The sequence below is a fragment of the Neurospora hispaniola genome (genome assembly GCF_033458365.1).
Source record: "Neurospora hispaniola strain FGSC 10403 chromosome Unknown B0T23scaffold_4, whole genome shotgun sequence".
NCBI lineage: Eukaryota > Fungi > Ascomycota > Sordariomycetes > Sordariales > Sordariaceae > Neurospora > Neurospora hispaniola.
Genome location: NW_026944409.1, coordinates 2545158 through 2560674, shown reverse-complemented (window position 1 = coordinate 2560674; position 15517 = coordinate 2545158). Strand labels below are relative to the sequence as shown.

General features: G+C 51.3%; 4 protein-coding genes across 4 annotated transcripts; all 4 read right to left on the bottom strand.

Annotated features, from left to right (window-relative positions):
• Positions 1 to 999: 999 nt before the first annotated feature.
• Positions 1000 to 1751, bottom strand: B0T23DRAFT_420359 (uncharacterized protein; the record flags this gene model as incomplete). Its single annotated transcript, XM_062839733.1, has 4 exons — positions 1510 to 1751; positions 1383 to 1448; positions 1260 to 1324; positions 1000 to 1214 (listed from the first exon to the last, which is right to left on the bottom strand). Exons 1-4 carry the CDS (start codon positions 1521 to 1523, stop codon positions 1000 to 1002), a joined length of 360 nt encoding a protein of 119 aa, XP_062693069.1. The 5' UTR covers positions 1524 to 1751.
• Positions 1752 to 6845: 5094 nt separating this feature from the next.
• Positions 6846 to 7264, bottom strand: B0T23DRAFT_146125 (uncharacterized protein). The gene has a single exon (XM_062832446.1). It carries the CDS (start codon positions 7165 to 7167, stop codon positions 6952 to 6954), a length of 216 nt encoding a protein of 71 aa, XP_062693068.1. The 5' UTR covers positions 7168 to 7264; the 3' UTR covers positions 6846 to 6951.
• Positions 7265 to 7531: 267 nt separating this feature from the next.
• Positions 7532 to 9043, bottom strand: B0T23DRAFT_146129 (uncharacterized protein). The gene has a single exon (XM_062832447.1). The coding sequence runs from the start codon at positions 8802 to 8804 to the stop codon at positions 7542 to 7544; it is 1263 nt and encodes a 420-aa protein (XP_062693067.1). The 5' UTR covers positions 8805 to 9043; the 3' UTR covers positions 7532 to 7541.
• A 4442-nt stretch (positions 9044 to 13485) lies between these two features.
• B0T23DRAFT_404641 (uncharacterized protein) lies at positions 13486 to 14471 on the bottom strand (the record flags this gene model as incomplete). Its single annotated transcript, XM_062838921.1, has 3 exons — positions 13486 to 13723; positions 13893 to 14035; positions 14412 to 14471. The coding sequence occupies 3 exons, from the start codon at positions 14469 to 14471 to the stop codon at positions 13486 to 13488; spliced, it is 441 nt and encodes a 146-aa protein (XP_062693066.1).
• Between the last annotated feature and the right edge of the window lie 1046 nt (positions 14472 to 15517).

Genomic DNA, 15517 nt, shown 5'->3' with positions numbered 1-15517 from the left:
CTCTCTTCCATCCCCCTTCCTGATGCCCCTGTCTTGAACTTGAACCAGTCGATCGCCCGAAACAGACCAGCCGATCCGATGAACCTACAGCGAGGCCGGCAATCATCGGCAACTCAGCCCGCTTGTTTCAAGCACAGCGTGTTTCAGACATACATAAGGTACTGGTAACTAGGTCCCTTACCTGTAGGTATCCTGCCCGTTTGCTAATATGACTCTGGGCGTTGTGTAATGGAAGTTGGAAGGAAAGGGGAGTTGGGGGGACTAATGGTTGGGGGAGCTGGTCACGCCAGAAAACTGCATTGCTCAATGGGCTTGAATCTCTCCGTCTTCAATTTTGTTTTCTTTACCCCAATCTTCTTGATATTCATATTATTCAGGCCAGTTCACATGTCAATCGGTTATAAAGGCGGCAGGGCCTATCGGGACGCAGGTTGACCACGGAGGAAGCAGCCTCGAGGCGTGCGGCGTGACATGGAACTAGGCGGAGGGCGGACGCCGGGGTCTTATCCATGTCTCCATGCCGTGCCGGCTTCTAGGCTGTCACCAATGATACCAGTAGTATACCTATGTAGCGGACGCAGGGTCCAGTCCCTTCTCCGGCCTGTTCTACCCCCGTGCTGTCTTCCATCTTCCGTGTCCCAGAATACGGTTCGCTTGCGGCGCGGTTGCATGTGCAGCTGTGGGACAGTAGGTGATTACTGCATTGAGCACTGCCGCTTCCTTGAAGAAGATGACTCAAATCTCCAGAGGACTTCGTCAATAGTCGGTACCAAATCAAACCCCACGCCTACCTTTGCCTCCCTTCATCGCAGGGTATCTAGGTTTAGTAAGGTAATTCTAGGTAGCAGAGACACTCGCACAGCAGATGAGGGATATGAGAAGTGTGGGGGTATACAATCCATTGCTGCTGTAATATCCTTTGAGGTTTCGAAGGGCAGACATCCAGGTGACTCGTTACCTTACCTCTAAACAAGGGTTTATGGTTCGTTTTGTCCTTCGCTAATGACTGTAACGTGGATTGAAAGGAACCGAAGGGTGATCGTTGGATAGCCGTTGTAGGATGGTAAACCCCGCATTTCCATGTCGCATGACGAGCTTGACTTCGTGATGGTAGCCGCCGAGATGAATATGTAAGATGGGGAGCTTAGCTTGTAGGCGGGGTAGGTCGTAGCTATCCCAAGTGAGCTTGGAGGTCTTCATGAAGGACGAGTCACCTGAGGCTTGTCATTTCGTAATGACTAGGATTTCTGAAGACGTACCCAGGATGCCTCTCGTTTGAATGTAGCCAGCCTTCTCGATGGATGTTGCTTTGCTTTTTGACTTTCTAGATCAAATTTCATTAGTATCATTAAAGGAGGATGGGGGTGAACGGAAGCACTTCCAATTCAAATAGTCGACACTGTGCACTCACTGCTTGCTGTGTGGACGGCACGACATGATGTTTACCTCTAGGTTACAGTAAGAATACTGAGTTTGGTAGAGGCACAGGAGGGTAGAACTGCGCCGCACCCGTAACACCCCATTCCACAGTCCCGTCTTAGATTGACCCCTCAAAAGAGGCGATGGGTATATCGGTGTTATTTGCCCATATTTGCGACTAGGCAGCGTGTTGTGTACCCTCCACTGTTTAAGTCCGAGAACATACAAGAGAGGACTGTGACTGGCGCCGAAAAGATCACAGATATAGTGAGAATGCGTGTACACCTTTTTGATTCTCCAGCCGGTGGTCGCCCACGGTATCAGTCAGAAAGTAGGTAAGCTAGGATCACTGACAAGGATGTTTGAAAGGGAGTAAGTTTATCCCCCTAATGCAAGCTGTGTCGGTAGCACAAACCGCAGTTATTTCCTGGATTCACGATGGTGTGTTGATCTTTCCTGTCACTAACAGCTGTGCGGCAAGTTTGCCTGTTATAGTGTTAGCGCCTAGTTGCAGTGATGGTAAGACACACTTGCGCACATCTCAGCACACGCAACCCACATTGCAGGAATACATAAGCGATCAACTTTATTGATCACCGATGCATACAACTTGTAAGAGATCAACGTTCATTGGTCCAATTCCCTTTGAAATGAAGTTCAGCACGGCTTTTCCTGCACGTAATCGCAGTTAGCCGCCGAGTAGAACTGTGACCATGTTTCTTGGCTCTGGACATTACTATTCCCAATTGTGAACTCCCTGTCAAAAGGATTTGGAGGAGGACATGGAGGGTGCGATGGTGACGAGTTGAGTGATTGTGAGCTAGATGACCGTTGACACTTCCTGTACCGTGCTCGCGACGTTCTTGGGTAATGTAGTGACTCGGCTGCTGTTATCACCGGCGCGGCTACATGTGTTCCTAGGTACCTTCGCTCTTTGCGCACACCCCCTGTCCCTTTCTCCTGTCGAGGCGAACAATAAAGGTTTGATGCGTTCTGTCCAGAATTGCTGGCATATAGCTTCGGAATTAAGGTAAACAAAATAATCGTGCAGCTGCAGAAGCCCAGGTAAGCCATGCCATGCGACGCAGAGGCGAAGTGGATGCGCCCGAATACCACTCTGTATCGGGCGCTCCGAGGCGTGGGCTTCACGAAATACACCGTAAGCTTCTTCGATTTCATTTGTCAACCAAGTTCTGAAGTCAAGACTTGAGCGGTGACCGTGTAACCGTTATTCTGGGTAGTGTCAATGGGCCGCACACTAAGGGCACGTCAGGGAAATGAGGAGCATTCTGATATATGTGAATACCAAGAAGCGAAAATGTGAAAAGGACTGGCGGTGACAAGGCTAATATATGGAGAGCATAGCGTTGTTACTTTTTGAAACTGTCTATCAATGCTCGACCTGAGTCGATAAATCGGGCAGCCAAGGTAATCCGTCCATGTGAAAACAAGAGATAGCTGAATTTCCAAGCCCAAACTTGGGGTTGTGAATGTAGAATTCAACGGCATATTTGCAAGACGTAAACTCCATTGTGAGATCCTGTAGGAGGGGGAGTGTGCTTAAGCTGGGTTTCTAGCAGTACCAGAGAATATAACCGCTACATCCGGAAAGCGGCCCATCGTGAATCACAATGAATTACCATCGTAGTAGAATACATTTCATGTGAATTTACTACCATCTTTGCCGCCTGTCAACTGTACTTTGCTCGATGCAGCTTGCACGATCTTCTGCCCCTGACTTGGTGTTGCTTGCCTGTTACCCAAAGAAGTGTGATGGAGGCGTAAGTAAGGCGCTTGATAGTAATACTATAAATTAGTGATGATTGTAGGTTATGCAGTACGCCCACATGGCACCCTCGACGGTACGTGGGATGTACCGAAATGCACAGAAGGTGGTAACGAGGTAGCATCCTGGAAGGTGTTTGCTATTGTTGGTTCCAACAATTTACGCCCCTCGAGAGCCACACTAACCCCAACAGGCACCCGTCCAGAGAAAAAGAAACAGCAAATGAACACAATGGAAGCATGGAACAATTTCCATGTTCCAAATTTGTCCAACTGCCGACCGCAAGCGAAGATCGTCAGGGAGCAAACAAGGGTAATCCGTGATATTGAGCCACGTTCAGTAGAATATGGATGCAGGCAGTTGTCAGATAATTGTCTGATTATGATGTTGCTCGGCTTGAATGCCTGTGTGCTATGCGCCTAGACAGCGATTTAAAAAACAATGACAGGATAGTGTTCAACTTGAAGCAACCACCAAGTGCACGATATGTTGTCCGCCATGCTTCTCTTAGGGATGGCTGCCTGATGCTTGGATGACAGTTGTAAGCCATGGCATGATCAAGATGTAGTGTTGAGTGGGAGGGCGAGACATTATTGTAGTCGATGATTGGAGGCTGGAGGAGCAGACCGAGGAAGTGAAGGCTCCAAAATGCTACCCAGCGGCATATTGGTTGCGCACCAGTTCCGCATAGTCGAACTGTAGCGTATCAACAGTATCCTCCACAGTAGAAGGGGTTGTCGTGCGACGTGATACAATGACTATTGATGGTCGAGTCACAGGAAATAATGGGACATGATGTGCCTGAACTCGCCAACGGGAACTATCAATAGCATGGCCAGGTCACTTGCAAGGCGCCGCGCATGCAGCCGGTAAACAGTTGGGATGGTGTATTTGTAGCCTCGCGGAATTGACAAGCATGCAGCACTCCTCTTCAACGAGATTGTTTGCACCTCGATTGGATACGTAGATGGGTCGTAAAGGGTACTCGAGAGAGCGCTCGGGAGGTATGAACTGGGGAAAGCAAACTCTTTGGTCGCCCGCCACACTTGTATCCACGTTGCACATGTGTATAGTCAAACTGGCGTATCTTCGGACCGGGTTTCGAAGGGACGACACCTTGTTGTACCCACACCCGGACCCCAACGTTTATACACCGATTTGAACGTTGCTTCGTGCTCGCTCAACGAGATGTCGAGGCATGATTATCGAACCGTTGGACAGAGGGGTCGAAGGCCCTTTGCTCTGTTGTTCTCTGGCTTTTATCCAGGCGGGATCGCAGCCGTATCGGTCTGTGCTGTCATCAACAGGGCCGGGATTCGGCAGCAAAGTGTCGGCAGACACCCGGCGAAGGAAACTAAAGCAGGGAGTGGCTGAGTCTGAACCCGTAGAAACACGGGTGGTTCGTTCGTTGACTCGTTCGTTTCCTATGCTTTGACGTCGTACCGAGCTGATATATCAAAGTAGTGAGCGGACAACGGCATGCATACCTGTATCCCCTACCCGTGGCTTTGCATGCTTCCGTAGAAGTAGCTAGGAAAGCCTTTCATTCCGAGTCCAGTCAGGGGGGGCTTCATGACAGCATTCACACCGCAACGTGAATGTCATCGATTCTGCCTAGACAGGCCTAGGGGGAAGCGAGGCGCAGTCGATGATGGAAAGGCTTGGCCGGGGGTGTTTGTTTCTGTTTGCGCCCTCCGGTTGAAGGTGTTGATTATCAAACCGCCTCTGGGGAACAAGAAGGAATTGGAACCGAGACAACGAGACCGTGGAAATTTTCGTTCAAGTTCCATGACAAGAAGTGAGTGGATGTTCCAATAAGGAAACCGCAAAGGGAAAGAAGATATTGGCCGTGCACTCCAGAATTGCCCCTCGCCAGGATCAGGCCCAAAGCCCTGAAAACCTTCTGCGGCCATCTTCTGTGGCCCAGCTCGCCAGCTCCCGCCGCCGCATTCCCCGACCCTGTTCACTCCACTGAAAAGAAACAACCGCAAGAGCCGCCAAAAGGGCCCTGGAGAAAGGAAGAGAGGAAAGAGCCCTGCGACGACGGACTGGAGCGCGGGGCAGCACACAGTGTTCATCCCATCTTGAGAACATTGAACCTTGAAGTCTGAATTGACAGCCGGGAAGGACCGACCGCACCCCACAGCGGAGCTCTTTCCACACTGGACCCGACTGTGGACACTGGAAGGACGTTCTGCACTAGTGCACACTAGTGCAAGCAGAGATCCACTCTGCCCACTTTGCCGGGAGGGTATCCACTCACCTTCTCCTTCCATCCCGGCTTCCACCTCTCTCCTTGAAATTATTGAATTCGCACTTCCAAGGTTTGCGTTCGACTTGCAGCCGATGATGAAAGACATCGATCCAGCAGTGGAAATTTACAGCCATTGAAATTCATGTATGGCGATACATATGGAAAATTGAAAAGCAAGCGTCACGTACATCGAAAGAAGGCTTTCCGTGTTGTCACAAGGGAGAACAGGGAGGTGTGAGTGTGCGGTCTGTAGCCTACCGCCCCCCCTCCGAGGGCGGCCGCCAAGTGTGTGAGCCCGATGTTGATCCCTTCGTAGCCTCAAACACCTCGGTGGACCGACCCCCCCTCAGTTCGCCGACCACCTCCTCGGGATTGCACTACCTCTACACTACCTTGATCAAGAAAAGGGGAAGGAATGAGGGTGTTGAAGGTTGATGATTCCACTGACAGGTGAAGCAGTGAGCCAAGTCTGACTGACACTCACACCATTCACAACACAACTTGAATCAATTCTTCCGCAAGTATACAATGTTCCACTCACAGTGCATGACCACCTACTACATACGACAAGGCTGGATTATTAGATATTTTTCAATAGAAAGCTTCAAATCACCCGTGTCGTTTTGTTTTTGCTAAATTTAATTTTTTTTTCTTTGGTGAAGACGGATGACAAACAAGGGCAGGAAAGGGGGGGGGAACTGGAATGTCCAACTCTGACACCCCAGAATTGCTTCTGCCATTCCATGCTCATTTTCCTCTCCCGTCTGTGACTAAACAGCAGGCGCGCTTCGTAACCAAAACACACACGCGCACCAAAATTTTCCTCAGATTGTCGTGCCAGTCATAAGCGCCCCCTTGCCTGGTGTATGTATGTATGTGCGCAAGGAATCACAGAGGTTGTGTGCGCGCTCTACGGCTGTGGTCAAACAGATACCTCTACTTTGTTGGTATCATGAATCCCATGGAATGGGTCTGGCAAATGAGGCATCATCTTTCATGTTGTAGATTTTCCTAGGGCACGGCATGCCTGCGTACAATGGTTTGCTACGAACGGCAGCACGGCAGCACAAACGGAATTTCTCGACCTGTGATGAGACGTCACGCCAATCTCCGGGTGTGCGTGACATGAGAATTGATTCACACGGGTTCACAGACCGTGAGGCGACGATTTTGGAACATAACCAAGTTGGACAAAAATCATGTCGAGTTGTGTGTGTGTGTGTGGTGAATTAATACAAGCTAGCTACATTGTTGGGAGGAGAGGGTTGATGCGACCCTGATACCCTCCTCCATTGCCATTCCTTCTCTATCCATCCGCATTGACATTCTATTTGTTCCTTCCTGACTTGAAAAGGAAAGAAAAAGTGAAACGTTGGGTATATCCATCCTGTGATCCCCATTGGAGCTGATTATTCAAGAGAAAGAAGAGAAAAAAAAAGAGAAAAAAAAGAAAAGAGAACAGTGACGGCTCCGTGAAATCGTGTGAGCATTGTCATTGAACAACCTGTAACACAGAAGCGATTGAGAACATGACATCACAGCCCAGTGTGATGCGACAGAAAGATAACAAAAGCAAACTCGCCAACCCAATTTTTTTGACATCCAAAACCTGTGTGAACTGAAGTGAAAAAAAAAAAGAAAAGAATACCACAAACACAGTGATTACATAGGGGGATACTTGATAGAGGTAAAATATCGTCCTCCGCATAAAACTTATCCAAAACTTTTGAGTTCCTTGCACAACCTAAGTTTCGTGTAATGCTGCTTCTCACTGACTGCTATAAAATCGTTTCCCCTTCCATTTCTTTCCTTTGCGTAAAGTTGACTTTGGGCGGGCCGTGGTTTTTTTTATCATCACGCCGCGCCGCAAAAAAATGGCAGTCTTGGGTATCATCGATAGGGAATGGGTGTCGCGTCTGATGACCGCCCCGCTGTTGTTGTTATTGTTGTTATTGTTGTTGTTGTTGTTGTTGGTGTCCTTGTTGTTGTTGCCGTTGCTGCTGGACTCCTCCCCATTATCTTACAACCAATCTTGTCGGAGGGTATGTCTTCGAATTATTGAGAGGTGAATATGAGAGGGGATTAAGCGGTCGGGTTGCGAAGGATATCCTCGCAGTTCGCGTCGAAGCGAAGATTCCACAGGCGGACCTGGGACATGAACTTCTCCGTCTTCTCCAGCTCCCGCTCAAATCCAAAAAGCGTGTCGACAAACTCAACGCCAGCGCCCTTGCCGAGCGAAGAGCTCCGTTGCTTGGCAGTAGAGCGAAGCATGGGAGCCTCGCAGGCCTTGAGGAGCTTGCGAAGCTTGTCGGTCAGGCGGTCACCGGCGTCCATGAACTCTTGGAGGATCTCCTTGTTCTCCTTGGAACGGACCTTGTCGATACATTGATCGGCACGCTTGATTTTTCCGGCCAGCTGGATCAGGAGCAGCCACAACTCTCCGGCCATCTCAGAGATAGGAGTAGCAGGACCATGATGGTAGACAGTCCAGTCATAGATCCATTTGCCAAGGGAGTTGGCATCAAAGACACTTCCAAGCAGCAAGATAGGCTCCTCCGTGGGGTCCCAGTTCTTCAACGAATATCCGGCAGGGATCTTCCAATTCTTGGCATCTTCCTCGGTCGCCACACGTGTCGGCGGTGGAGGCTTCTTGTGGGAGGAGCTGGCTGGCCTGGCTGTCTGGGGGCGCTGGGGGACTGCATGTGATGTGGAACTGCGACGTTGTCCTGCGAGAGGTCTGCGGTCCGTCCGGTCCGAGTCGTACTTGGCGGAAGGAAACGCGGACTCTCTGTCATAGTAATCGCGGTGCGGACCGGTCTGTGCATAGTAGTGGTAATCAGTCCCTTGTCCACCAGCATTGACAGTAAAGTAATCCCGAGTGCTGTATCGGTCGAATCTCGATTGGAAAGGCTGCATGTAGGCGAAGCCGTCCATCACCAGCCGGTCCAGCTCGTCTTCGTCGGATTCTCCATGGGAGTCCGAAGCCCGATAATTGTAGGAATAGGAACTTCGCCGCTCACGCTTGGAGTTGGAGCGAGGGACCGAGAAGCTTTGCTTGCGCGATGACCGCGAGTGACTCACATTGGCAGTGGCATAGTGGCCGTCGCTGGTGTAGCGGGGAGAGAAGGAGCCGCGAGGGCTGCTGTAGGCGTTGGTGTAGCCGCTGACACTGCCGGACCGGAAGTGAGCCCGTGTGGCCGGTCGTTGTGGTCGGGGAGGAAGCTCGGTGAAGTATGCCGGTTGCCGGGGCGAAGGTGTTGTCGAGGCACTGGCGAACCTGTCCTCGTCGTAGTGGGCGTAGACGTCCCGGTACCGGGTAGACTCGTAGGGTGAATAAGTGGCCATGTTGTCGATGATGTCGTTTTCTTTCCAACCAAATAAAATAATCTTTTTCCTGAACCTCAACAGCAACAAGTTGCTAGCTCCTCTTCCCTTTGTTTCAAATGAGATCCTTGCTCTTTATTGCTGCATGTATTTCCCTGACAACCCTGAATCGAAGCAGAAATCGCGCCTGATGTCGTGACGCGGAGGAGATGGAACCCGTCACCTGGGTATGCGGTCGATAGTGAGATGAAGAAAGGAGAAGCGTCTTTTGCTTTCCAACATGTCAAGAGTATGGTGATATGTGTGTCGATGATCCCCGGTGCAGAATTCCTGGGATGATGCAACCAAGTCTAGATCGACCTTGACTGCAAGCGTGTGGATAATTGTGGATCCGGCTGCGCTCCAGATTGGATGACAGCTGGGGAGGATGTCGTGGAAATCCGCGGTTGGAAAGCCGTTGAGGCGGGAAGGCGTGTGAATTGGCAGACAGGAGCCAGAGATGTCACTCAAGAGTGGTGTGAAACGGGTGGTTGGCGAACTTTATAAACTTGAACTGAGCCAAACCGGGCAAGGTGAGAAGCTCCGGCTGCTTGCGCGGAGAGGGCGGGACGACTTGGCAAGGAGACTTGCGCCAAGAGTCACAGACCAGGGATGTGAACCAATTCAATTTTTCGAGCCCTGTCGCGCTCTGCAGCTCTGCCCCCGGTCAATGTGGAGGGGGCGTGTCTGTAGAGAGGGTACGTAGCCAGCCACGCAGTTGCAGTAGCCTGCTTGGGATTAGTCACTTTTTTCGTGGTGGTGGGAAGACGCTTATGAGCACATTGCCAGAAGGAACCACACCCCCCGACTACGTTCTGTCACACTGTGACTGGATGGCACTGGATTTTGAGCCAGTCATCACCAGCACTCACTCTCTGTCCGAGACTGCCAAATGCCTGGAGAGAGAAGAGCCGCTGATAGGACTGGTCTGGCGATAGCCTCTGACTCAATGATGCCGTTGCCTCCTTCAGCTGTCTCCAAAATAGACCGACTGTGTGGGCGACGATAACTTGGATTCGTTGATCGACAGGCAACTCCAGCGTGCAAAAAAGAAGCACTTCGAAACGTCGTGTGCGAAGGAATGGAGCCTGTTGGATCTCTCGCGTGAATCCCTCAACAATCGCCGTCCAATCTACCGGGTTTCGACTTTCCCGGGGGCCCCTGAAATTTGCACAACAAACGCTAAATTGCCCTTGAAGCGCCCCCCGGATTCCTGATGATGGACAGTTTCCAGCCCCCAATCCCATCCAATGCGCGCCGATCGTTGAAGTATAAGCGAGATTGAGACTCGGTCTGAGCGAAGATGCTCAACGTCGCCGCAGGGAGTAACTGGTTGCTTCCAGTATTCACGTCCGTGAAAATTTTTCGCCTTCGTCCTTTACGAAGCTGTCTGGTGTTGCACTCCGGCTCGGATAGAAAGTAGGCAATCAAAGATGTCGAAGAGAGGGAGGGCGCCCGGACACCCGGAATGCTGGGCACCGAGTCGCCGAAGTAGTTGATTGAATGCAAAGCAAACTGAATATGGATTCGCGATTGGTAAGAATTCTTTTGGCAGTAGGTTGTACACTGTGGCCAAGACAGCTAGGTGTGCGAGTTTTGGTTGACCAACATTCGACCGGGAAACCACTAACCAGACGAGACAAAAAGGTAGAAGGTCCGGGAAATTGATGGAGGATGAATCCGGCAGGAACGGGGGCTTTCTTCGAGATATGTACACTACCTAAGCATAGCAAGAAAGCGCAAGCTGCCATGGATGCTGACGTTTCTCCGTGTCTCTCGCCTCTTGTGTTAGTCGCCCCTTCCACGGTTGACGCGTTCATCGTTTAGGAACGGCAGGAGTTCCCCGCCGCAGACAGATGAGCAGCGGGATTATGGAAGACTTTCCTTGAGCTCACCGTTGATTCCCAAGCATTCAACGAGTTGACGAAAAATGAAGGTGAAACTAGGTACCTCTAGTCTGTCGGATGGGCACGGGCAACTTTCTTCAAGATGGTTGCAACCATCACGGCAACCACCGTGACCCTGGACCAAAAGAAGCCATCATGTGTACATCAGCCTTTCATGCAGCATCAACGCCTGGGATTCGCCAAGGCTATCAATTCTTCCACCACAAATGCCAGATTGAGGCGGCCAGATGTACGGCCATGGAGAACGGTCGTCAGCCTTTCCTCGCGTAGCAACGCAGTCAGGCTGAAGTCCAAAGCTCGCCCCAGACTCCCCAGTTTGCCCTTGTGCTTGCGAGTGTTCGTCTGCACGTGGCTGGCTTGCATGCCCCCAAAACCACATGCATGTGTATCCCCCCACCGCTCAGTCTGATTTCCTGCTAACCTCTTGTGGTCAATGTATGGAACAAATATTGAAGCTACCATACTCTACCTGCTTGTTCGATTTACTGTGTAGTATGCCGTATCTACAGTGCTGAAATTGACAGGTATGGTAGTAGCTCGATCAACCTTCAATGGTCCAGTCGCCGCTAGTCCAGCCTCCCTCTTGAATTTGAAAGCCGTTTTGCGGTTGGCTGACATCTCGGCGCAAGAGCTCTTCCCTGTTTCAATGCGGTTACCGTGTCCTCTGTGCGCGCATCTCATTCCGTGGGTTTGTGTGAAAAAGAGAGCGCTCCTAGCCAGGAGCCCTCCTCCTTGTGGCGAATAACCAACGACGGGGAAGCACGGGAGGTAATCCTTGCGACTTACACGGCACCAGTGTTGATCTCCCCTGAGTACCTTGAATGTGATGGAGTTTTGCTCTATCGTCGAGGAGCGACGAATAGGAAGTGTTCCCCTTGACTGCACTCCGTGATCAGCTGAAGGACCCAGGGGCCTGAAGCTCGGCACTAGGTAACCCAGCTGGAAGTACAACATGAGCCTCACTGTCGACCGGATGTGGTTGGCCCTCAACCCGGACTTTTTGATCTTCGTCTAGCGCAGTTTGGGACCCGTGTATCGCTGGAGCCACGGATATGACAGAGCTTGCCCCGTATCCCGCTGTCGTGTTGACGCTAGCCGTGACGATTCGACATCAGACTTTCACAATCGAACACCCCTACGCCATTCACAAAGCTCCCGGTGAACAAGTCACAACACACTCACCGAACAGAGTGCACTTCTTGTAAACGAGAAAGACGCTGCTATTCCCAGGAAAGAGCATGCATCCTCAAGGCGAGCACCATAATGTCTTTCAACCTCCAGTCCATCCATTACTACCCTCATTTCCATCCAAGGTATGGCATGATTCCACCAAGGCCTTGCTGTCAGGCCTGTACACCATACAGTGCATTGATACGGTCGGCTCTGTTCAACGTCAACGGCATTGCGACCACAGGTGAGGGCCATTTTCTCGTGGTGGACATACCTCTCTGCGGCCTGTTACACATGGGCTTTGCTATCCGCTGCACACCTTGCTGATGCTCACCTTATCCCCGGCCTGGTGGTCGGCTCTTGGAAACCACACGCCCCTCCCCTGTGCTTTGAACATCAATTCCGCATGGTGATTTTCCGGAGGCTTTTCCCATCAACCCTGGCTCAACATGCCACACACCCCAGCGACTTGGTTTCTTTTTCGACAAAGTCACAGAAAAAGTTTTCAGAGTTTGATTACGAGGAGGTGTGCTTCATTCCAATTCCCAAGTCTGAAGGAAATGATCAAAGTCCTGCGCACGAAATGGATGATGGGGCAATTGAAGACTCCCATCAGTGTCCATCATCCGTCCTATCAACAAGGTGACTCACACACCACATTGTTATTGAGCAGTTTGTCGATGATGTACGCCGTATGCTCTGCTGCCCTACTGATGGCGCCTGGGTAGGTATTGTTTGCTGCGTTGATGTCCAATGTCGAGAGAGGGCTGTCGCCGATGGTGCTTGGGTTGTTAGCCAATAGCTTACTATCCCGAGCCGGTCTTTGATGCAGGTCTGGTTGGTTCCTGCTCCCGATTGGAGGTGAGGTTTTCTCAACGGGTAGTCGTCCCAGAAAACGAACTACAAGTGCAGTAGGTATTCGGAATTCTCATTGCCAAGACCTTTACACTAGTGTAGTGTACAAGTGGAAGCCAGGGCAGGCTAAGCCAAAAACGAGGATGGATGACACCTCGACACCATGCCGTTTTCTCGAAACCTTTTTTTCACTTGGACGAGAATATGCAAAAACTTTGCAGATTTATATATGGCAATGCATTGCTCACCACGTCACCGGCTTCGGCGTCCGTCCGTTGTTGCAGTCATCCTTCTCGGTCATGTCTCTTCACCGATAGTTCCAACGGCGGTCGCATGGCGATAGTACATAACTGCAAGCAGTCTGTCAAAAAAAAAAAAAAAAAAAAAAAAAAAGCGCAGACTCGGCTGCACTGCACGTGCGTGTTGGACCCAACAAGAAGCCAGAAAGCGGGTTTGCGCGGCAGCGTCTCATACGTCCAAGTGAGGAGGTTGCTGGTCGAGTCAGTATGCCGGTGGAGTGCAAGCAGAACTCGGGAGTCGCACCCTCAAGGTGCCATGCCAATGCTGCCATGCCGCCGTGCCAATACCATGGGCTCCCTTCCCGATCCACAGGAGGAGGAGTCAGGATGACGCCCAACTTGTAGCCAGTTCGCGCCCACGGGATAGTCGACGACATCGTGTTCGAAGGCGCTTGTGCGAATGCTACCCGTCGTCGTCGTCGTCGTTCACCGCTAAAGACGGAAGCAAGCGAACCGGGCGCTGTAGGCGGCCAGGGTTCGAAAGGCGTAAAGGCTACACGTGTTCTGGAAGACCGCCTCCTCAAACTCCGCCATCCTAGTGGGAAGCGTGTCGCATGTGAAGCTAAATCTGTGGAGAAGTTCGTCTTCGGAGTATCCGTAGAATCCAGTCGCTGTTCTGGTGAAAGATTTCATTTCCGATCCCAAAGATGGCGCTGTGTTGTACAAGGGTCTTTTCGTATGGCCATGTGTGGAATCGGGTCTGGTTGGGCTATCCCCGAGACTCGCCAACTAGGTAAATCTCGTCGTCAATGAAGCCTGTAGATTGAGTCAATGGCGGAGGGCGGCCTCTGAGTCCAGGAAACCTGGAAGTATTCCAAGTCAAATAAGGTACACTGAACGTATATTGGATACGAGAATCCTCACTCGTTCCATTTTTCTCGTCGGGGCTCGAGTTAACGAATGCTCCGACTGTAGTGGTCCGTCTGTCGTTAATCTTCGTGATCGTACAGTGGGGGTTGCCGCACTGCTCGCTGACTTTGCACTCCGAGTCCTACAGTACACACTGTATCTCACTGCAGTGACGACTGGACAAGTCGACAAAAAGAACTTGGCTCCACTCAGCAGATCCGACGAGCTGGATCTAGGCACAAGCCACACAAGAGCGTTGTGCAAGTCTTGTGTGGCAAGTGAAGCTGCACAGCCACCCCCGGACGCACCCTCCGCGGAAACGTTCCTAGTTCTGGAACTCCAAGTGTCCGACGACACCTTGCCAACGACATTTTGAGGAACCAAATGCAAATGGTTCTCGACTCACCCATCCTTGCGCTCGGGAGCACACGCCATCAAAGCGTTTGATATCACTGCAATTAGCCGTTCATCAACATATTCTTGTCCCTTACTTCTTGTTAACGACACACCTTCTGGCCCGTTATTCGGTGGCCGCTTGGCCGCTCTTCTTGCCTTCCCTTATTCGTCATTGGTAAAGCCGAAGCCGTATACTCCTATCACGAGGCCTTCAATCTCTCAACGGCAGCGGCGACTGGATACATCTAGTTGGCCCCCTCGGCACTTTGGCCAACCAAGAACCTAGACCCTGACCTGGATGGATGACCGGGCAGTGGCGTGGATGTGGAGCGTATGTGGCAGACAGGTGTTGTGTTTCTCCTATCAACTGGGCTTCCCATGTCTGTTATCGCCGAGTGGTGGTAATAGCCGCGTCTCAAGCACACAGTGGCTCATTGACACAAGCATGTGCCCAAAGAACTGAACTCGACCGGGGCTCGACCGGGCCTATCACGCCGTTTCAGCCTATGTGCCGCCGCTCGTTGATAATGGGAGATGAGACCGAACAGTTTGGCACTCTGCCTTTCGCATCGTCCAACACCACTGTCTGACCAATGAGTCTCTCCTGCCCATCCTCAGCGAACATTCTCCGTCGCTTGAGGGTTCCGCTAGGGGTTTGCTAGTTCGGTACTGATGGGCAAGCCGCTCTCGTCATCACTGTCCCTGGAAATACCACCCTGGGGTGTCTATCGTGCGAGATCGTCACCCAGGTAACAATAGTATGTCCCGTGGCCAAGGAGTTGCCGCAGCTCGTTCCTGCGTTCTTACCGAGTCAGTCTCCTGTAATTTGAAGCTTGGTGGCTGGTGGACAACTGGCCTTATGCGTGGTGCTGTCATTACTTCGACGATACTGGGCGGCCTGTTTGTGCTGCCTGCCTTATATCGTATGGGAAGCCATGATATCCGCTCCTGTTGTCGAAAGCGGCGGCCGAGTGGCGTCATTACGCGTTTCTTTGACCTATCCCAGTCGAGAGAACAAGATACCCATACCTCTTTTCATTCGAGTGTTGGGGTAATCAGGCTTTCTAGTGTTGAGCTGCGACCTCTTCAATTCCATAAACTGCTCGATCTCTTCCATAATCCGTGCGACCCCGGTATGCGTGCTTTGGGTGTACGCTAACACCCGTCTTCCCCTAACTTCACAAATCCCAATAGTGCTTCCGAGGTCGCGCATAAGTAT